The 23,405-nt window shown below is 41.7% G+C and overlaps 1 protein-coding gene across 3 annotated transcripts in view; it reads left to right on the top strand.

Annotated features, from left to right (window-relative positions):
* LOC147123636 (transforming acidic coiled-coil-containing protein 3-like) overlaps positions 1-21,001 on the top strand; it is a 42,865-nt gene extending 21,864 nt beyond the window's left edge. For all 3 annotated transcript variants that reach the window (XM_085975429.1, XM_085975431.1, XM_085975430.1), the window contains exons 6-17: positions 1,244-1,298; positions 2,800-3,016; positions 5,054-5,112; positions 6,067-6,197; positions 7,825-7,900; positions 9,634-9,789; positions 11,512-11,588; positions 11,691-11,734; positions 11,975-12,135; positions 14,987-15,093; positions 16,389-16,509; positions 20,791-21,001. In XM_085975429.1, coding sequence (XP_085831555.1) covers positions 1,244-1,298; positions 2,800-3,016; positions 5,054-5,112; positions 6,067-6,197; positions 7,825-7,900; positions 9,634-9,789; positions 11,512-11,588; positions 11,691-11,734; positions 11,975-12,135; positions 14,987-15,093; positions 16,389-16,509; positions 20,791-20,856 — 1,270 coding nt within the window. In that variant the 3' untranslated portion in view covers positions 20,857-21,001. The remainder of the gene's footprint in view (positions 1-1,243; positions 1,299-2,799; positions 3,017-5,053; positions 5,113-6,066; positions 6,198-7,824; positions 7,901-9,633; positions 9,790-11,511; positions 11,589-11,690; positions 11,735-11,974; positions 12,136-14,986; positions 15,094-16,388; positions 16,510-20,790) is intronic.
* Positions 21,002-23,405: the final 2,404 nt, after the last annotated feature.

Below are 23,405 nucleotides of genomic sequence, written 5' to 3'. Positions count from 1 at the left end.
CATTGCCCTTCCTCTGTACATAGGAATTCTCCATCTCAACCTAGTCTCAATGTTTTGGGATATTGGGAATGGAGAAGACCAATGCATTCTTTGTGGCTTTAGCAGGTTTATTTATTTTTTAACCTTGTGATCTGTGTAATGGTCATAGTCTTTGGCCTTGCCTGCCGATTTGTAGCAACTACAGAAGTTTAACCTCTTTGGGCAGGAGGTTCTGAACACCTTGTCCATTAACTCTGGACCTTTGGAAAAAGTAACACAACTGACTTCTGTTTAGCAACCAGAGACCTGTTTCGTAGAATTTTCTTCGAGGAGGTGCATGAGAGCGCCATCGCCAAGTCTCGCACCATCCAGACTTTAATATATGTTGCTGTTCCTTTGTGGTTGCTGGTTCAAAATCCTGCAGCTACCTAACTGCACTGTAGACCACATGGACTGCAATAGTTCAAGAAGGCTCACCACTTAGTCCAGGGTAACTAGTGATGGGAATGCTGGCATTGTTGGCAATGCCCATATCCCCAAAATGAGTTTTCTATTTATAAAAAAAAAAAAAAAAAATTCAGATGTGCATTAAGTAACTATAGAAAAGGGAGCTTTTGGTTTAAGTAGTTGGCCTGCAGGAATATTACTTCATTGTACACACTGATGAAATTTTAAATGCTCTTGTAGCATTTCCTTTTTCTTTTAAGTGCACCCATATTACCATCAAATTAATGATCCATGAATAAGATGGTCAATGTTCCACCTTCTCCTGCCTGAGTCTTGCACTAGCTAGGCCTTTGTCACCAGTTCGCAAATGTTAACACTTGAATTTTTGTACCAAAAATTCTGCCTGACTTTGGACAAGGAGAGAATTTCCAGCAATGTAAATGCATTTCCTGCTTTGGGGAACATCCTGATCCCTGTCCCAGGATGAAGCCACCACTATGCAAAGTGTCCCATGAGTTCAACACATGGGTAGATTTTAGTTGGCAGCTGTGGCCTTGAGGTAGAGACTACATTATGGGAGGTATGATTGCTTTCACCACCACCATCCCCCCCCCCCCCTTAAAAATAAATAAGTGCTTATGGTTAGATGCCTGTGTTGTGGATATAACGGTTATGACCCCTCCTCTTGTCTGCCTCCTCCCTTACCCAAAAATGGAAATCTCAAACTTTTGAGCATTTTTTCCAGTTCCCTATCAAACTGGTTTTGCTTTGACTCTTAATTTATTAAAAATAATTGTACTTGTCTCCATATTCACAGGAACACTTGTAAAGTTAAACCAATGATGGAGGTCTCGGCAGTTCCTTTATTGCAGGTAGGTAGAAATAACTTCTGAATTTCAAATGGACACTAATCTGGTCTACCTCTTTTTGCAGTTTCAAGGATTTGAAATGTACTATGAAGTTTGGGCAAGATTTGTGCTGTGCTGAAAACCTTGATTCTTGGTATATGTGGTATTTAACATCTTGTAATCAAAGTTTCCAGGAACAGGACAAACCAGGAGTAAGAAATACAAGTGCAAACTGGATGAAGTTGCTTGGATTTTGTGGGCTGGATTTCCCTCTAGGACATTAAGATGTGCAATGCTGAAAGAATTAATGGGTTTTTTTAAACTCCAGAAATGCATGCGACACACAGGCCATAAAGTTGAAGACTTGTATTTACAACTTGCAATTTTGATGGTGCAGGATGCTGTGGCAATTGACAGTTGACTACAAGACTACCTTTTCTTTGGTTCCTCTTAGCTATTCCAAAACATCACCTGCAAAGATTTTCTCCCACCCCCTACATCTCTAAAATAGCTTTGGTCTCTATTCCTTGGCCCTTTCCCTTTTTGCCCTTTGGAGATATCTGCAGACACACAATCTCTTTCCATATGTATGTTAAATAACCCAACCCACCCTTGTGCACAACAGCCATGTGTTGTCAAACTGCTTATCTGAAGTGTTGGATGATTCTGAACTTTTTCAGTCTAACCGGGAAAACAAAAGTAATCTTGCTTGCCTTGCCAAAAACTTGATATTGTCATATCCTCCACAACACTGCTTGTTCAGACTGAACCAGACAGTGCAATCTGCTTTTTCACCCAGAGATGATCTTGAAACCCCCACCTCTTAACCATCCCAATGATCACTTACACTCTCCTCTGCTGTGTTGCATGGCTCTGACTTGCCACACCTGAGACCTTGTCCACTGTTTTTCTATCTTAGCACTTGGCTGTTCCAATGCTTTCTTCACTGGTATCCTGACCATCCTACAAAAAGTGGAATTTTGTCCAACTTTACTTGCATCCCCGCTCCTATACGTACCCATTCATCAATCGCCTTTGTCCTTGCTGGCCTTCACTGGCTCCCTGACCCACATTGCACTAAACCCTCTCTGGCCTTACACAGCCTGACTTTCAGTCCTGTTATTCTGGTCCTGTGTTTTTTCCTCCATCCTGCTGCATATCATTAGGTTATCAAATCTTGAGCTGTTTTAGCTCTACTTTCTGATACTTTAAAGACAGAACAAAACAGTATGCTTCCTCACTGGATGTAATGAAATGAGCAAGTAATGGTGGTGTCTTGAATTCTCTCTTCCCACCCACCATAGAAGTTCATTTATGGACAGACTATTTAAACTGACCAAGTTTAAGACCGCTTAACTGTTGAATTTAAAGCTTGGCAGTTGGGCTGTAGACTTGCTTTAACAGGATAATGAGGAAGTGCTTGTGTAGTACAGGGATGTCCCAGAAATGCACGGTGCCATATAACTTGTTAACATGGCTGCTGAAGATAATTGTCAACTATGACTGGTAGTTTATTCATTTGTAGGATCCTGTACTTTCACCTGCTGCTGGAAATGTCACCGAGACCAGGCTGGCATCCAGTTTTGAAAGGACAGCTGCTTACAACACCAGAGTACAACCAACAGGGAGTGATCCAGAAACACTGGGCATGAATGGCCTTGACTTCTCCATGCCAGGAACCTCTGCATTCCTTAATGCTATTATTGAAGGTGAAGCTGAAGAATTCAGGCCTGCTGACCAAAGTAAGATTGGTTTTACTTGGCTTTTCCTCATCAAACTGCTATTTGTCAATCATATCCTATTTGCCTTTTGGAGTTTGATTCTTGACTCGTGCTTAATTGTTTAATTTGCAGTAAATGGGCCTCTTTGAACTGTAATCTAGCTGTTGTCCAGTTTTCACTTGTTCTCTCTAGCTATAGCCAGACCAGTGGCATGCAAGTAATCAGTCCTGATGTCACTGGAGGGAGGGGTGACCAGGAGTAGCAGCTACAATGAGCATATGGAATGTTAATTCAAGCAAAGGAGGAAACTCACATTTCTTCTAGAGCTAAGGAGGATTGTATTAATGTGCAACATAACTTTAAAGCATTGTTTGAAACTGCTTAATTGTCTTCAGGAGAGTCTATTCTAACTCTGCCATTGAAATAGGCTAAGCTGAACCATTGGCATTTCTGCAAAAGCAAAGTCTCTTTTTTAAAAATACAATACAATTTAACTCCAAGCTCTTCATTCTCCATTAATATGGTTGTCACATCCACATGCTCCATTAATATGGTTCACATCCACATGCTATCTTTAAGAGCTGGTCCTTTCTACCCTGTTGTCTGGCCCATGGTTGAATTTTGAGGAAGTGCTTGTGTAGTACAGGTAGACTACCCTTTATCCGGACTTCCGAAAACCGAAACCCTCTAAAAACCGAAGGTTTTTTCGTTCAGCGTAAGTCGTGCGTACGAACGAAAAAACCTTCGGTTTTTAGAGGGTTCCGGTTTCGGAAGTTCGGATAAAGGGTAAGTCGTGCGCACGACCCCCCGCCGACCCCCCCCCGCGGACCCCGACAACCGCGGACCGCCCCGACAACCGCCGACCCCCCCCCGCCGACCCCGCCCCGACCCCGACAACCGCCGACAACCGCCAGCCCCGACGGCCCCGACTGACTTACGCTGAGCGTCAGCGTAAGTCGTGCGCACGACCCCCCGGCGACCCCCCCCCCCCCCCCCGCCGACCCACCTTCCGAAATCCGAAATTCTCCTTTATCCGAAACTCGGCTGGTCCCGAGGTTTCTGGATAAAGGATAGTCTACCTGTACAAGGATGTCCCTCATTTTTTCTCCTTCCACCCCACCTAGTTCGTTCATTGTGAGCAGAATCTCCAGCTGATTCTTAGTTCAGACTGGTTTCTTGATTGGGAATTTAGCCTGCTAATATTGTAGCCTTTCTTAAAGTTTGATACTAATGTCTTATAAACAACTAGAATTGAGTGGGTTTGATATCTGCAAACCTTAACAAATAGCAGCTTACACATGCTGTCTTAAGACACTTGGTCAAGGAATGTGACTGCTACCCAGATATCCATGCCCCAGCATGGAAATTGATGCCTTCAGGAGTGAGGTTAGGTGGGGGTGGGGGGGAAGGCATATAGTTAGGGTAATTTGCTTGTCAAAATGAAGTTTCTTGCACTCTCCACAATCTTTGGATGAATCTCCAATTTCCTGTTAGTAATGCCTCCCAGTTGTAGCACCATGTGCTAACTGTGAATAAATATTTATACTGAAGGGTCAAACAGCAAGTGTATTTTTGCAGAAAATGTTTAGGAACTTTTTTTAACATTGGCATCACTGGCAAGGCCATCGTTTATTGCCCTGAGAAGGTCATGGTGGGCAGCCTTTCGCAACTACTGCAGTTTGATGCAACGGAGTAACTCGCTAGGCCACTTCAGAGGCTAGTTCAGCCAAACGTGTTGGTGTGGAATTGGAGTCCGGTATCTAGGCCAGACTAGGTAAGCACAGCAGTGGGCTCTTGTCAAGCTGGACAGCTTCATGGTCACATTTTACAATACCAGCTTTTTATTTCCAGATTTTATTTAAACTGAATTCAAATTCTCAAACTGCCATAGTGGGATTTGAATTTGTGCTCTCTGGATTATTAGTCCAGGCCTCTGGATTACTAGTTCAGTAGCCAAACCACTTTTCCATTTCATTATACAGTAGGTGATTCCACATATTTCCTTGTATAGTTTAGAAAATTCTTAAACTAGTGTAAATTTTCTGTTTTTTGTTACAGTCCCAGCATTTAATCAACCAATAGAAATTGATTACCTGGAACAGTTTGGCCACTCTTTAGTAAGTATAAATCTAATCTTGTTTTCAAAATGTCATGACTTGATTGCATGTTCTGTCAGTTAATGAAATCCACACTTGCTTTGTAGTCACTAATAGGATAAGCATATTTACTTGAGCAGTAAACCAGCATAAACCAACACTTCATTGATGCTGGATAACTACAGATCTGTCCTCTGGTCTAAAGCTGCATTTAAAAATGGCATGTGTTTTATTTCTGGCTTTATACAGCTGTCACTGACTACTTGAATATAACTTGCTCTCATTCTGAACTAAACAGTTGAGTTTACTCACCTTGTGGAAGGCTATTTGGAACTTGTGTATTTTGACAGATGCTGTTTTAGCCCCAAATAATGTATCCAATTGTAGGTGTTTTGGGATTCAGACAAACGGGAGAAATACTTGGAAGAGATTAGTTGTGAGGTCAGTGATTGCTCATTATAGCATTCATCAAGGTAATGAAACTTGAGCCCCAAACTATGCTTCTCTCAACCCTGGTATTCATTCCTGATCTAGACAAGTTCACATAACTTTCATGGATGTTGTTTCCAGAATGCCAGTGGTGCAACTTACAAACTGGGAATTAGGTCACTCTTTTCCCTCCCTACCTATCCATTCTTTCTCCTCCCACAAATAAAACAATGGCAGCTGATTAACTGTTTTCAACTGCTGATGGGCTAGTCTATAATTCAGTATAATGGTTGTAGAGTGGCACGCCCCATTGGAGCCCCAGCATGTGGCAGAATTGTCCAGAGTGCATGTCTAGTGTAGTTACTGTCATCTGAGTTCTTGTTTCACTATGTAGTGACATTTCCATACTTGCTCCTCTAGGGTAAAGGGACAAAAGTCATACAGGGCTATGCTGGTGCTTGCTTAAGAGTACACATCTGGTTGCAAAAATCAAACTTAATGATAACTGAAGTTGTCTTTTTCTAAATTGTAGCACTTTTTTTTCAGTTCCACGCATCTGCTTTGAGAAAGCAATCTCTGTACCTGAAGTTTGATCCTCTGTTGAGGGAAAGTCCTGTCAAACTGCCAGTTAAGCCGGTGGAGACTAAATCTGGTCAGTCTGACCCAACAACCAGTAGGTAAATCAACTGCTTAACTTCCTAATTAGTTTATTACTGTATGCCTGGTCAATATAGCATTTTTGTAGTTGAGTAACTACCATTTGAGAACTGTCAGTAAAAGTGAACTTCAAATCACTTGAATATTTATTTGAATCCACAGTATCTATGGTAGACTTTGGTTAAATGGCTTTAAATTTCAGTGATTCTCTCCCCATCTGAAATTTAAGAGTCAAATTTCTTTAAATCTAATTTGTCTATCTTTCAGCTGCATACAATTATTTCAGCTCCTGTAGCATGCAATGTTTTTCACCAGTATACAATCCATAAAGAAATATTAACAATTGAGGCAATGGGTAGCTTGCTTTAGACTAATGCATAGTAATATGAATGACTCTCACTGGGTGACCAATACATGCATATTTTTGAAGTTTAAAATGCTTGGCAAACTTGAGACCTGGGTTGCTTCACTGAAGTTCAGTTGAAGATTCATTTGCTTATTTTTCTATTTTAGGTCTCCCAGCAACTTGCATTTTATATACCATTTTTTAAAAAGCAAAACCTCTCGTCTATGAAAAGTATTGTTTGCTCTTTGCGTTTTCCCCTTGATATCTCAACTACATATCCGCAGCATAACAAAGACTACCTACTTCCACCTCTGTAACATCGCCATCTCCGTCCTTGCCTCACCTCCTCCCCCTGCTGAAACCCTCCTCCATGCCTTTGTTGCTGCTAGACTTGACTATTCCAATGCACATCTGGCTGGCCTCCCACATTCTACCCTACATAAACTTGAGCTCATCCAAAACTCGGCTGCCTGTGTCCTAACTCTCGCCAAGTCCCATTCACCCATCACCCCTGTGCTCGCTGACCTACATTGGCTCCTGATTAAGCAGCACCTCTATTTCAAAATTCTCATCCTTGTTTTCAAATCCCTCCATGGCCTTGCCCCTTTCTATCTCTAATCTCCTTCAGCCCCACAACCCCCTGAGATATCTGCACTCCTCTAATCCTGCCCTCTTGAGCATCCCTGATTATAATTGCTCAGCCTTTGGTGGCCCCGCCTTCTGTTACCTAGGCCTGAAGCTCCAGAATTCCCTGCCTAAACCTGTCCACCTCACTACCCCTCTTTCCTCCTTTTAAGACGCTCCTCAAAAGCTTGGTCAAAGAGGTAGGTTTTAGTCACCTGCCCTAATTTATCCTCATGTGGCTTGATGTCGTCATTTTTTTTGTCTTAAAATACTCCTGTGCAGTGCCTTGGGATGTTTTGCTATGTTAAAGATGCTATATAAATACATTTTTTTCAGACTTGTAGGAAGGGTGAAACTTGGCTATGGCAGCCATAAATAATGTTTTGAAAGTAGCCTGTGCAAGTGAGTGCTTCCCACCTGTCTAGGCCTAATGTATAGAGTATTTGTCGTCCTGTTCTGCTACACTATGCCTTCCTAAGGCTCAGTTATGGGATCACTGCTCCCTTGCCATATGGCACACTCATTTGATATCTGATCTACATAGTTTTGAATGTGGATGCCTGTTGTGTAGATACTGGGAACAGGAGTGAGATGCTGAAATGTGGGCAACCATTTAAATTTGGAAATATAGTTGTAAATCATTAAACACGTCTCAAATGTCCTTTTTTTGTTTACAGTTCTAGCATTGTAGATCTTGAAATGAGACAATTTACAGACCAACAATCAAATGAAATGGACATAATGGAAATGGTCGTAAGTACCTAATGTGTGTTTGTTTTTTTAAATTCATTGATGGGATGTGGGTGTCGCTGGCTAGGCCTGCATTTAGTGCCCATCCCTAATTGCCCTTGAGAAGATGGTGGTGAGCTGCCTTCTTGAACCTTGCAGTCCATATGGTATAGGTACACCCACAATGCTGTTAGGAAGGGAGTTCCAGGATTTTGGCCCAGCGACACTGAAGGAATGGCGATACAGGTCCAAGTCAGGATGGTGTGTGGCTTGGAGGGGAACTTGTAGGTGGTGATGTTCCCATGCGTCTGCTGCCCTTGTCCTTCTAAGTGGTAGAGGTTGTGGGTTTGGAAGGTGCTGTTGAAGGAGCTTTGGCGAGTTGCTGCAGTGCATCTTGTAGATGGTACACACTGCAGCCACAGTGCGCTGGTGGTGGAGGGAGTGAATGTTGGTGGATGGAGTGCCAATCAAGCGGGCTGCTTTATCCTGAATGGTGTCGAGCTTCTTGAGTGTTGTTGGAGCTGCACTCATCCAGGCAAGTGGAGAGTATTCCATCTCACTCCTGACTTGTGCCTTGTAGATGGTGGAAAGGCTTTGGGGAGTCAGGAGGTGAGACACTCGCTGCAGAATTCCCAGCCTCTGGCCTGCTCTTGTAGCCACAGTATTTATATGGCTGGTCCAGTTCAGTTTCTGATCAATGGTAACCCCCAGGATGTTGATAGTGGGGGATTCAGCGATGGTAATGCCATTGAATGTCAAGGGGAGATGGTTAGAGTCTCGCTTGTTGGAGATGGTCATTGCCTGGCACTTGTGTGGTGCGAATGTTACTTGCCACTTGTCAGCCCAAGTCTGAATGTTGTCCAGGTCTTGCTGCATATGGACACGGACTGCGTCAGTATCTGACGAGTCTCGAATGGTGCTGAACAGTGTGCAATCATCAGCGAACATCCCCACTTCTGACCTTATGATGGAGGGAAGGTCATTGATGAAACAGCTGAAGATGGTTGGGCCCAGGACACTGCCCTTTCATTGCAAGAATGTTAGTGAGACATGTAATTTCAATATCTCAATTCACAACACCAAGTCTTACAGCCTCTTTTTTTTATAAAAACATTTGAGGATTTTTGTCTAGCCGTGAATATTTTTGCTTTCTATTAACTTATTACTTGCCCAGTATGATGCAGCAAATGCTGTCAGTCACAATCATATAATTGTATAGCATAGGTTATTTGGCCATTTCAAGAAACGGGAAGATTTGCATTTATATAATCCCTTTCTCAACCTCAGGACGTCTCAAAGTGCTTTACAACCAATGGTGTACTTTTGAAGTGATGTCACTGTTGTAATATAGGAAATGCGGCATCCAATTTGCAAACAGCAAAAATGACCAGATAATTTCAATGATGGTTGAGAAATATTGGCCAGGACATCGAGGAGAACTCCCCCTGATCTTCAAAATAGTGGCATTGGATCTTTTGCGTTCACCTGAGCGTATCTGGATTGATTGATTGTACTGTTTGACTTGCTCTGTTGGGTGAAGTTATTGTTTCTCATCGGTTTCCATAATGTTTTTGCAACATAAATGGGAGGTTGAGAGATTAACTGGGCTCTAAGTAACAAGATGTTTCTTTTGTAAGGATATTGAACTCCAATCTAATTGAAGTTTTAAATTGTTAAATATATGGTTGGTTGTTCAAAGATGGGTCCTGAGAGTTGTGACTGTGTACAATTTCTTACTGCAAGTCTGTCTGTTTTAGAATATTGCTACTTTTATCCCTGATGGGCAAGCCAATCTAATCGATCCAGTAGCTGATTTCACATCAGCTACAGTTCCCGCTGAGGATGCTATTGTTGAGGTGCTAAAATACAGCCAGAAGGACATGGATGCGGCAATTCTAGCTGTAAAACAAGAGGCAAGTACTAATTGGTTTTGTCTGGGTTCTCTCTATAAACTCTAGTACTCTATTTGCCTTCAAGATGGCCCCTCTGCACTAGTTGTGCACCTTCAGAGACTTGTGCATTGACTCCTAGGTCTCTTTCCCACTCAACAGATTTTAATTTAATAAACGAGCATTGGAATTTGGCTGACCCAGGTGCATGATGCTACGTCTCCCAGATGTGGGTCCAGTCCCCATCACATCTAGATCGGATTGTAGTCTTCCTCCATTGAGGTTCCTAACACTAGCGCAAACGTTTGTATAGCCTGTGGACAATATCCACAATGCCTTCATCTAGATAATTCATAGTGGGCCTAAAACTGATTCCTGTAGGGTTCCACTAATAACTGATCTCCACCCAAAACCACTTCTGTCGCAAAGCCCTCTGACTACAAAAACTCAACGAATTCCCTGTCCAATCCAGGATCTGCCCTCCCATCCCATAGGGTTCTATCTTGTGAAGTAACCTATTGTGGTACTTTGTCAAAAGCTTGCTGAAATTACAAATACACAATGTCGACAAGGCTACCTTCATCTATTGACCTAATTATGCATCAAACAATTCAACCAAGTTAGTGAGACATGACTTTTCCAGAAGTCATGTTGAGAGTCTCTAATGCCTGTTCTTTCCAGGTGGTCATGGGGCATCTCTGATCATCTCGACAACTTTCCAATAACTAAAGTTAAGCTACTAGGCTATTGGTTTCCTGGTTCTGACTCAATTGTCTTTTTTAAACATTGGAGGGAGGCTACTGTAACACCAATGTATGGGAACATTCCCTTTCTCTCGTGAGCTTTTAAATAAACGTACAAGTCAGAGGTTCACTTTACACATTTCTTCAATACCTTGGGTGAATGCCTTTAGGCCCAGCTGCCCTATCTAATTTGAGGCCCCTTTCCTGGATTATATGTGCATTCACTTTGACGTTCTCAACTTTAATGTTAACTAAGTTTTATTAATAGCGACTGAGGCAAAATAGCCATTTAATACATCCGCCATGTCCTTGGGAGTTCGAGTTTGCCTTGTTTGTTAATAGATCTATGGAGTATTTTATTGCCTTTGACTCCTAACATGGCTTTTTTTTAAAAATGATTTCGCTATTAAGTTATCTATATTCTCTGCGACTAATCTTTGACTTGTCCTGTCCTGCTTGCCCATCCACGCTGACGTAAATGGGCAGAATGTCACCACTGTATTTGCTGCTCTACTCTTTCAAAACAGTAGGTGACAATAGAGCACTGAGTCTGAGCTCCAGTTCTGATGCGAGGCTTGAGCTCAACCTACTGAGACATGCTGACACAATTACCCCAGTCTCTTCTAATATCTTGCATGCATTGATGTAATTCTTCCTCCTTTCTAGACTGTAGAATTGGAAGTTGTCGAACATTGCCATGTAGCTCATTCCCTTTACACTTCAGAGTTGTGGTGCACCTTCTCCAGTAATTTTTTTGTGACTAGCATTAAATGTAGTACTCAATGTGGTTTGATTGCATTGAGCCTTACTGTAACCTTTGGAGAATTGGACATCTCGGCATTTACTGCTTTTCTTAAATTGCTGTATGGTTGGACCGTGTGATGTTTTGGGATGCTTTCCAAGTTTTACCTGCAGCAGATAAAAACTTTTTTTTGCATGGGTTTATGTGCTGTATCGTGTGTTTTCTGATACTTAGAGCCACTTGCTGAAATTTATTTTGTAGGTTACTCATCAGGAAACCATAACTTTAGAATGGAAACATAAGCATGAGGAAAGCCTTGCACAGTGTGCTGAAATGAGGTAAGAATACCTTTCATGTATATGGTTTTCTTGTAATTTTGGCTATTGAAAACAAATGTAATCTTAACATTGAAGACTAACTGTCCTGTCATATCTTTGTAGAAAAATTGTTAACGAATATTCTGAGACGACCTTTCAAATGATGGGTGAGTTTTATTGCTGTTTTAGTTAATAAATATGTAGCTTGGAATAGTTGAATTCCTCTTGGCATTTGAAACTCAAGCTAAGTTACAAACATTGTCAAAAGTTATGAAACTTGCAAATTCTGGTACTGCAACCTTTTTTGTAAGTTGTGATTAGCATATTGCCTTATCAAATAGCTGGACTAAATTGCCTAGAAATGGAAATGGTAGATTTTTAAATTTTATTTTGAAACTATATTTCAGAGGCGGCTGGCAAAAACAGTGAATTGGCCAAGGCAGAGCTGGAGAAAGTAACAGAAGAAAAACTGCAAGCCTTAAAGGAACTAAACTCGGTTGAAAAATCATTTTCTGAATTGTTCAAGCGATTTGAGAAACAGAAGGAAGCACTTGAGGGCTTCAAAAAGGTAATTCAATACATTTTCTAAGCCACTCCAACTGTGGCCTAACTAATGCTATGCACATTAATCAACCAGCTTTTTTTCTGTATTTAATTCAATTTCAATTTTATTTGCCATATGTAACGAGTACAATGGAATGCTTACTCCCCGATCACTCACAATAAGCTGTGGGAGCTCAGATGTCTTAGTGCCTTGTATATAAAACCCAGAACCCCATTGCCCTTGAGTGGTCTGCAGAGTGATCCTAAACTGCTTCTAAACAGAGTTCTAAGGGAGGGAATTTGGAGCCATAGTGAAAGAGCAGGTAGATACCAGATGGGATAAAAATTGATCGAGGAGGTACTAGAAAGGCTGGCTGTACCTGAAGTCAGTAAGTCACCAGGACCAGATGGGATGCATCCTAGGATGCTGAGGGAGGTAAGGTGGAAAATGCAGAGGTACTGGCCATAATCTTCTAATCCTCCTTGAATACGGGGGTGGTGCCAGAGGACTGGAGAATTGTAAATGTTACACCCTTGTTCAAAAAAGGGTGCAAGGAAAAACCCAGCAAGTACAGACCAGTCAGTTTAACTTCTGTAGTAGGGAAGCTTTTAGAAATGATAATCTGGGACAAAATTAAGTCACTTGGACAAGTGTGGATTAATTAAGGAAAGCCGGCACTGATTTGTCAAAGGCAAATTGTATTTAACAAACGTGTTTTTTTGACGAGGTCGGAGGGTTGATGACGGCAGTGGGGTTGATATAGTGTACATAGATTTCCAAAAGGCATTTGATAAAGTGCCACATAATCGGCTTGCCAGCAGAGTTGAAGCTCATGGAATAAAAGGGTCAGTGGCAGCGTGGATACGGAATTGGTTAAGTGACAGGAAACTGTAGTGAACGGTTGTTTTTTGGACTGGAGGAAGGTACAGTGGTGTTCCCCAGGGGTCGGTACTAGAACCATTGCTTTTCTTGATGTATACAGGAAACTTTGGTTTATCCTGAGGTTAACTGTCCGGAATGCTTGAGCCACCGGCAAAAATCAGGAGCCGTTTCGTTTTTTTTTTTTTCACCAGTCAGGCTCTGCAAGGTCTCGCTGAAGCTGTTGCTAAGCTACAGAGACGCTTGCAAAGTACGGCCGACTGTTTAGAAGCAAGCAACAGGGTTTGTTGCCAGATACGGAGCTCAAAATCTCCGTATGTTTCAACATTAGCGCTGGTTTGTCCGGCAGTTTTGATGGGACAGCAACAGCTCAGTGCTGGATAGCGCACAGTTCCCTGCATTAATGACTTGGGTGTACAGTGCACAATTTCAAAATTTGCAGAGGACATAACTTGGAAGTGTAGTGAACAGTGAGTAGGATAGTGATGGACTTCAAGAGGGCATGGACAGGCTGGTTGAATGGGCAGATACAAGGCAGATGAAATTTAATGCGGAAAAGTGCGAAGTGATACATTGTGGTAGGAAGAATGCGGAGAGGCAATATAAACTAAAGGTACAATTCTAAAAGGAGTGCATGAATATACTTGGGCTGTATGTTCAAGAATTGTTGAAGGTGGCAGGGCAGGTTGAGAAAGTGGTTTAAAAAAAAAAAAAAGCATACGGGATCCTGGGCTTCATAAATAGAGGCAGAGTACAAAAGCAAGGAAGTTATGATGAACCTTTATAAAACACTGGTTCGGCCTCAACTGGAGTATTGTGTCCAATTCTGGGCACGGCACCTTAAGAAGGATGTGAAGGTCTTGGAGAGGGTGCAGAAAAGATTTGAGTGGTTTCAGGGATGTGACTTCAGTTAGTGGATAGACTGGAGAAGCTGGGTTGTTCTCCTTTAGAGCAGGGAAGGTTGAGAGGAGATTTGATAAAGGTGTTCAAAATCGTGAAGGGGTCTAGACAGAGTAGATAGAGAAACTGTTCCCATTGGTGGAAGGGTCGAGAACCAGAGGACACCGATTTTAAAGCAAAAGACACAAAGGCGACAAAATCCTTTCCACATAGTGTGGTTAGGATCTGGAATGCACTGCCTGAAAGGGTGGTGGAGGCAGATTCAATCGTGGCTTTCAAAGGAACTTGGATAAGTACCTGGAAGGGGGGGGGGGGTGGTTGGATTTGCAGGGCTACAGGGAAAGGGTGGGGAAGTGGGACTAGCTGAAGTGCTCTTGCAGAGAGCTTTGACAGGCCGAATGGCCTCTGGTGCTGTAACCATTCTATGATTTGGATTTCTTTTGTCTTTCCACCTGCAATCCTGCCTTCTAAAGATCTGTACTTGTAGATCTTCACTCCCATTTCCCAAAACTTACCACTTTATATTACAATAGCAAAATACTGTGGATGCTGGAAATCTTAAATAACAGAAAATGCTGGAAACACTCAGCAGACCAGGCAGCATCCGCAGAGAAACCGCGTTAACATACCTGGTCTGACCCTTCGTCAGAACTGGAAAAAGTGAGATGGAACAGGTTTTTATGCAAGTGCAGAGGCAGGGAAAGGGAAGAAAGAACAAAAAATTCTGTGCTAGGGTAGAAGGCAGGAGTGGTTAAATGTTGCAAATGGGGACGGCAGAATCAACAGCTGCCATGTGAAAATATAGGGGCAAGGGTTCTAGTCTGAAATTGTTGACAGCCTGAGTCCAGAAGGCTGTAAAGTGCTCTCCATTAGCTGCATTTGCCACATACCTGCCTACTCTTCTAACTGGGCTGTGATTTCCTGGGTTCTTGTGCTTCCAGTCATCACAGTTTTTTAATATTGGCCCTTTAGTGTCCATGTCCAATGTATAGGCTGTACAACATGGAATCAGCAATATTCAAGTCAATTGACTAATTGCAATCATTGTCAAAAAAAAGGTAAATTTCCATTTTCCCCCCCCCCCAAATGGGTTTAGAATGAAAACTCTCTAAAGACATGTGCTCAAGATTATCTTGTAAGGATTAAGAAGGAAGAACAGAGGTACCAGGCTCTGAAAATTCATGCTGAAGAAAAATTAAATCAGTGAGTATCCTTAAGTAGTTTTATAGTTTCAGTATTCAAATTTCAGTTTGCTAACTGCATATTGAAAATAACACTCTTTGGCTTGATCAGCTTCAAATAATCCATTAAATGCACAAGAGGAAACTGGGCACCATAGCAGGTTAAATGATCTGCCATTTCATGAGACTTTTATCCTATCGGTCTGCTGTGGTTTTGAGGCCAGGTCCATTGGCTGTAAAGGGCCAGTCTTAATCCTTTCTTAATAGACATTATTTAAGAAATGTGACACTCCTTTTTCCCCCCCCCCCCCCCCCCCCCCCAAATTTGGCAACAAATAATCTAAGGACACAGGATGGTTTGTGGCAAATCTCCAATGTCTTTGTCCTCAACTTCAAAACATTCTCTACTAAAATGCAGAGAAGCTTTACTTTGCACCTAAATCAAAATGTACCTTAAACTGAGTGCATGATTCTGCCTGAAATGGAAAATGTTCAGTTTCTCAGCACATGTACATTAAACTCAAATAGTAAAGCTGCACTATAGTCGATCGTGTATAGTCTAGACTGAGACTTAAATATAGTTCTTAGGGAGTGCTGCATTGTTTTAGGTGCCATCTATGTTAAACTGTCCACCATTCAGGTGGGTATACAAGATCCCATGACACTATTGGGAGTTTTCCTGGTCAATATTATCTCAACCAGCACCACCAATAACCGATTTGTTCATTTGCTGTTTGTAGGACTTGGCAGTGCAAATTGACTGACTACACATCAGCTGGTTGTAAAACTCTTGGTTGTATGTACTTGGTATTTATTCCCTTGGCTGAGGGGGTGATCTAATTGTCTTTAAAATGGTAAAGGGATTCAGTGGGTTGGATACAGACACTTTTTTTTTCCCTGAGGGAAGGACAAGAGCGCATAAAATTAGAGCTTGGGCATTTAGCAGTGGTCAGGAAGAACTTTCACAAGGTATTGGCAATCTGCAACACTTCTTCACCACCACCCCCCCCCCCCCCCCCCCCCCAAAGCCCCCAATGGTTGTGGCTGTTGGGTCAATTGAAATTTGAGAGTAACAGATTTTTATTGGGTAAGGAGTATCCAGTGGTATAGATCAAAGGTGGGTCAATGAAGTTGAGGTGCAGACCAGCCCTGACGTAATTGAATGGCAGAACAGGCTTGAGGGGCTGAATGGCCTACTCCTGTTGCTAGTAACATGCTTGCTGCTGTAATGTGCATAAAGCTTGAGACATGTAACAAATTGGAGTTTAATAGTGACATTTGTTTACTCTTTTTTTTTTTTCCCCTGTTCCTGAAAAGAGCAAATGAAGAGATTGCACAAGTACGTAGCAAATACAATGCAGAAATTGCTGCTCTCCAGGCTCATCTGCGCAAGGAGCAAATGAAAGCCAATTCCATGGAAAGAAGTCTGGAACAGAAGGTGAGTTTATTATAAATTTTGCTACAGATCCATTTACTTGTACAACCTTTGTGTATATCTTCAGGTATTCAAGACTTATTTTCCACATAACCTTGATAACCCCTCCCAATAAATCAAGATGAATATAGGAGGCCATTTAGTGAAAAATTTTCAAAGGAAAACCACAATTTCTGCTGCTCCCTCTTGATTTTCCCCCCCATGTCCTTCAACTGGCATTTGAATTTTCCTTCCTGTTCTTCGTGAAGGGCATCATCAAGAATTTTCTTGACATCTGACTTGATGCTGTTAATCTGAGCCTATACCCCCCCCCCCCCCCCCCCCCCCCCCAATCCCCAGTTCTATTTTCTTGGCTTTTCTAAGTAATACTAGTTTATCTAACCTATCCTTGTAACTCTGGAGATTAACTCATAGCCTCCAGAGTTTGACTTTTTTGAACTGACTAAACTGGGCCCAGTACTATGTAATCTGACTAGAATATTAGTTTCATCACAACCTCCTAACTATCAATGCATGCTTACACTTCCATAGGTCTTTAAATAATTGCTTAATTGGCCACAATTCCTCCTGGCCTTTTACAGTATGGTCTATTAAGATGAATAACTGACTTTGGTTTAAGCCTGGTTCTGTAATGTGGATACTTGCACATAGATTTAAAGCCAAATCAATTTAAATTTTCTATTTTTCTCCTTGTTGAATTATACTTTAAGATTATCTTTAAATCCTCTTCTGACACTGGTGGTGTTGTGGAATGACTACCACTAAGTTTCTGCAGTGTGATCCAGAGCTGGGCACTACCAATAATTTTGGATATATAAATGCTGCCACCCATGTGCAAGAACCTGTTACTGCAGAAACATTGAAATACACTATAGATCTCTCAAATACAGGACCATGACCCCTCTTCCAAGTCCTAACCATTTCATTGCAACAAAACAACTTCTTAAATAAGTCATATGTTTTTGAAGTAGGTGTATGCCAGGTTGTTATTGTGGCCAGTCATAATTTTGAACGTCCTTTGTACATTTGACTGTCACTGGAATTTTGCGTATGAGCACTTGAATTGGGTGGGGGAGGTGCAAGAGACTAAGCAATGTCTAAACTTAGTTGTGCCTGGAGAGAACAAAAAACCACAGCATGTCGGGATTCCTAGAATTTTACTGTGCCTTAAGGCCATTTTCTACCATGATCCCACCTGAACTCTGGCAAGAAAATTTAGTATCTAGCAGGTCAAACCAGTTTCTGTGCAAGTGTTTTTAATTTTACATCTTTACAATGTTTTTAAAAGTGTGGCACATATTAACTATTCACTGGACTAAAAAAAGGCAGTAATTTTAAACTTTTAAATCTGTTAAGGAAGTTTAAGATGAGATGGATTAAATTGGCAAATTATTTTGCTGCAATGTAACTTGTAAGGGGATCATTGGTCTTTAGCCCCATAATATCAATTAAAAATCATTTTCACCACTTAGCAACCTTTAACAGAGCAAAAACAAATGGCAGTGAAGCGGTCACAAGTTATCCACAGCTCATTGTGAAAACTTCAAACCGTGGAGCTGTTTGGAGGAGGACTGTGTCCAGGGGTGGACAGTGTACGTTTTCAAGGGCTCCCAAATTTGCACCAGTTGGATGTTGTGCAACATTCCCAACCAGGTGATGGCTGGTGCTGCAGCTGCCATTTTGTTTAATCTATAAAAAATTAAAAGTAGGGGAAACATTGGGAAATCCAGCTGTCTGTAACTTGATGAAATACAGAACTCATAGGCCTTTGATGGGGCAAAATGCTGATAATTATGTCTGACTGGTGATGGGGGTCACAGTCTAAGGATAAGGGGTAAGCCATTTAGGACTGATGAGGAATTTCTTCACCCAGAGTGGTGAACCTGTGGAATTCTCTACCACACAAGGCAGTTGAGGCCAATTCATTAAATATATTCAAGGTGTTAGATATATTTTAAGGCTAAAGGGATATGGGGAGAAAGCAGGGACAGGGTACTGAATTTGGATGATCAACCATGATCTCATTAAATGGCAGAACAGGCTCGAGGGGCTGAATGGCCTACTCCTATCTTCTATGTTTCTATGGGAGTAAATTCAGGTGATTATAAATTGGTAGACCATTAAAGCATATGACTTTTTTCTTTGTTTACAAATGGTAATAAGCTAGTGACTGTTGATTGCATTGGTAAACTAGTGTCTAATTCTAGAACTTTGTTTTTGTAAAGGAACTGGATTGATGTGCTAAGATTCCCTCAAGTAGCTACTAATTACCACTTCCAAGCTCAGTTCAGTAAATGCTACAAGCTTTTTTTTTTCCCCCTAATTGCTGGTGATTGAAGTCATAACAGCACAGAAGGAGGCCATTCGGCCCATTGAGTCTCTTCAGAGCAATCCAGTCATTTCCATTCCCCCTCTATTCCCATAGCCCTGCAAGTTTATTTCCCTCAAGTGCTTATCCAGTCTCCTTTAAAATCATTTGAGTGTCTCTGCTTCCACCACTTCCGTCGGCAGCAAGTTACAGGTCCTTGCCACTTGCTGCGTAAGTTTTTCCTCCCATCCCCCCCCCCCCCCCCCCGAATCTCTTGCCCAAAACTTTAAATCTGTGTTCCCTAGTCCTTGTACCATCAACTAGTGAGAACAGCCTTTCCCCATCTAGTCTATCCAAACCATTCATAATCTTGTACACCTCTAGCCTTTGCTTTAATGAAAACACATCTAGCTTCTCCAACCTGTCCTTATAGCTAAGATTCCCCCATCCCTGGAGCCATTCTGGTAAATCTCCTCTGCACCCTCTCAAGGCCCTTCACATCCTTCCTAAAGTGTGGTGACCAGAACTGGATGCAATACTCCAGTTGTGGCCTAACCAGTGCTTTATAAAGATCCAGCATAACTTCTCTACTTTTGTACTCAATACTTCTATTTATGAAACCCAAGAGCCCATGTTTTGTTAACCACTCTCAATATGTCCTGCCACCTTCAGGGACCTATGCACATTAACTCCCAGGTCCCTCTGTCCCTGCACACTCTTTAAAACTGTGCCATTTGGAAAGGGCGCAAGCAATGTAGCTAGTTCATCGATGGGGGTTACTATAGTCTTGTGGTAAAGTTACTGAACTAGTAATCCAGAAGTCTGGACTGATAATCCAGAGAGTACAAGTTCAAATTCCACCATGGCAGTTTGAGAACTTGAATTCTGTTTATTATAAAAAAGAAACCTGGTATCTAGGATTGTTGTAAAAGCACAGTTTGTTCATTTCACCTTTTTTAGGGAAGGAAACTTGATGTCCTTACCCAGTCTGGCCTATGTGACTCCAATCTCAGACCAATGTGGTCTTAACTGCCGGTTGAAGTGGCCTAGCAAGCTGCTCAGTTCAAGATTATCGAAACATAAGATTGTGAGGGGGCTTGATCGGGTGGATGCAGTGAGGATGTTTCCACTGATGGGTGAGACTAGAACTAGGGGGCATAATCTTGGAATAAGGGGCTGCTGTTTCAAAACTGAGATGAGGAGAAACTTCTTCACTCAGGGTAGTAAATCTATGGAATTTGCTACCTCCGAGCTGTGGAAGCTGCAACATTAAATAAATTTAAAAGCGAGACACAGTTTCCTAGCGAATAAGGGGTTACGGGGAGAGGGCAGGGAAGTGGACATGAGTCTAGGTTTGGATTAGCCATGATCCGATTGAATGGCAGAGCAGGCCCGAGGGGCCGTATGGCCTGCTCCTATTTATGTTCTCTATATTCTTGAGTTTAGCAGAATGAGGTGATCTCATTGAAACATACACTTCTTATGGGGCTTGACAGGGTAGATGCAGGGAGGATGTTTCCCCTGGCTGGGGAGTTTAGAACCAGGGGTTGGCCATTTAGGACTGATTAGGAGAAATGTCTTCACTCCAGAGGGGGGTGAATCTTTGGAATTCTCTACCCCAGAGGGCTGTGGAGGCTCAGTCGTTGTATATTCAAGACTGTGATACATTTTTGGATTTTAAGTGATATGGGGACAGTGCAGGCAAGTGGAGTTGAGTTAGATCAACCAACCATGATCTTATTGAATGGTGGAGCAGGCTAGAGGGGCCAAATGGCCTACTCCTATTTATGTTCTTATGTAAGATGGCCCACTATCTTCTTGGGTGCAACCAGAATAAATGCCAGCCTTACCAATGATGCCCACATCTCAAATCCATAATCAATGTATAGATTTAAACTAGGCTGTACAAGTACTAAGTGAGTGATATCTGGCATTTTACAATATGTAATGAGCCTGACTTTTAATATCTTCTACAGACTAAAGAAAATGTGGAACTGTCAAAAATCTGTGATGAACTAATTTCCAAGATGGAGAAGATCTGATTTCCCTCATCTGACTTGTAAAAACGAATGTATCCTGTCCTGCTTCTTCAAACTCTCGACTTTTGTTTTTGTTTTTTTTTGTATGTATGACCATCTGAATACATTTTGTTGCTAGAGAAAAATAAAGTTCAATATTAGAAGTCTGCCTTTTTAAGTGGTTGTGTACAAGATTTTTCTGGTAACCTTTTGTAGTATCGTGTGGCAAACATCCTCAGTAAATGTTAGAAATTTAATTGGCTTTCTAAGAATTTAAATTGGTGTCCATTTTCAATGACCAGTTGGAGAATACCTGGGCTGCTAAGTGATGAGCTGCATGTTGGTCATTAGAAGTAGAGAACATCCAGCATGTGACTAAATCATTGTAACTAGGAGATTAAATGCTTGTTCGAATGCCACTTGCAATAAGGCCAAGAATGGGAAGGCCATACTTTCACTAGTACTAAAACTTCCTTAACATCAATCTTTTCCACTGCTTTCCTAATGGATTTTTCCAAATGTATATTGCATTGAGTAAAGACATTCTTGTGTATTTTAAATCTGTCCTCTCACCCCATACCTTTTTTGAGTTCATCATTTAATGCTTTACAGACCTTGTGACTAGAAATCTTTCCTCAGTGTTCATTCCCCAGTACATGCTATTTTCTGCATCCTCTCCAATCCATATTGGCAATATCTTTAATGGAGTGAGAACTTCCATTTTATAGTGCCGTTCACATCCTTGAGATATCCAAGCACTTGCAATCATACAATAATACAGCAGCGTTCAGCCCATCATGCCTGTGTTGGCTCTTTGAAAGAGCTATCCAATTAGTCCCACGCCCCTTTTTCCCATAGCATGCAAATTTTCCCTCCAGTATTTATCCAATTACCTTTGAATATGGTTATTGAATCTGTTTCGACCACCCTTCAGGCAGTGCATTCCAGATCATCATTTTTCCTCGTGCACCTCTGGTTCTTTTGCCAGTTAGCTTAAATTTGCGTCCTCTGGTTCTCGACCCTTCTGCCACTGGAAATCGTTTCTCTCTTACTCTTATCAAAACCCTTCCAAGATTTTTACCACCTCTCATCTCCTTTGCTCTAAGGAGAAAACCCAAGTTTCTCTTGCCTCTATAACTGAAGTCATTCATCCCTTGTGCCATTCTAGTATATCTCCTCTGCACTATCTAAAAGCCTTGACATCATTCCTGTGGTGCCCTGAATTGGACACAATACTCTAGCTGTGGCCTAAAGTGTTTTATAAATGTTTAGCATAGCCTCCTTGCTTTTGTACTCTACCTCTGTATAATGCCAAGGATCCCATATGCCTTTTTAACACCAATCTCAACTTGTTCTGCCACCTTCAAAGACTTGTATGTACACCCCTAGCTGTCTCTGTTCCTGCACCCTCTAAAATTGTACCATTTAGTTCATATTGCCCCTCATTCTTCTTACCACAATGTATCACTTTACACTTCTCTGCTTTAAATTTCATCTGCCATGTCTGCCCATTTTACAGGTGTATGCCCTCCTGAAGTCTCTTACTATCTTCTTTACTGTTGACTACAATTCTGAATTTTGTGTCATCTGCAAACTTTGAAATGATGCCCTGTATACCCAAGTCCAGGGCATTAATATACATCAAAGAGCAGTGGCCTGAACACTGACCCCTGGGGGACACCACTGCACACTTCCCTCCAGTCTGGAAAAACAAGTATACACCACTTTCTGCTTTCTCTCAGCCAATTGTGGATCCACTCAGATGCTGCCCCTTTAATTCCATGGGCTTCAATTTTACTAAAGTCTATTATGTGGTACTTTGTATGGCTTTTGAAATTCCATATACAGATCAACTCCACTTTCCTGCACTATCCTCATATCCCTTGATTTCCCTTAATAGCCAAAAATTTATCAATCTCTGTTTTGAATATATTCACAACTGAGCCTCCACAGCCCTCTGATGTAGAGAATTCCAAAGGTTTGCACACTGAGTGAAGACCTTTCTCCATCTCAGTCCTAAATGGCCGACCCCTTATTCTGAAGCTGACCCCCTAGTTCTTGACTCCCCAGCCAAGGGAAATTTCCTCCCTGCATCTACCCTGTCAAGCCCTGTAAGAATTGTTTCAATCAGATCACCTCTCATTCATCTAAACTCTAGAGAATATAGGCCAAGTCTACTCGATCTCTCCTCATAGGACAATCCTCCCATCCCAGGAATTAGTCTGGTGAACCTTCATTGCACTCCCTTGAAGGCAAGTATATCCTTCCTTGGGAAAGGAGATCAAAACTCTATGCAATACTCCAGGTGTCGTCTTAGCAGGGCCCTAATATAATTGCAGTAAGATGTCTTTACTCTTATACACTCATCCTGTTATAATAAAGGCCAACATACCATTTGCTTGCTGTACCGGCATGTTAACTTCCAGTGATTTATGTACAAGGACACCCAGGTCCCTCAACACCAGCATTTCCCAATCTCTATATTAAAAAATATACTCTGGTTGGAAAAATAGAAAAGCAAAGTGGATAACTTCTCATTTCTCCAATATTCCATTTGCCATGTTCTTGGCCAC

This window comes from Somniosus microcephalus, chromosome 2 (genome assembly GCF_052327205.1).
Source record: "Somniosus microcephalus isolate GS21.2 chromosome 2, FLI_Smic_1.0, whole genome shotgun sequence".
Lineage (NCBI taxonomy): Eukaryota > Metazoa > Chordata > Chondrichthyes > Squaliformes > Somniosidae > Somniosus > Somniosus microcephalus.
This window is presented reverse-complemented; position numbering and strand designations above follow the sequence as displayed.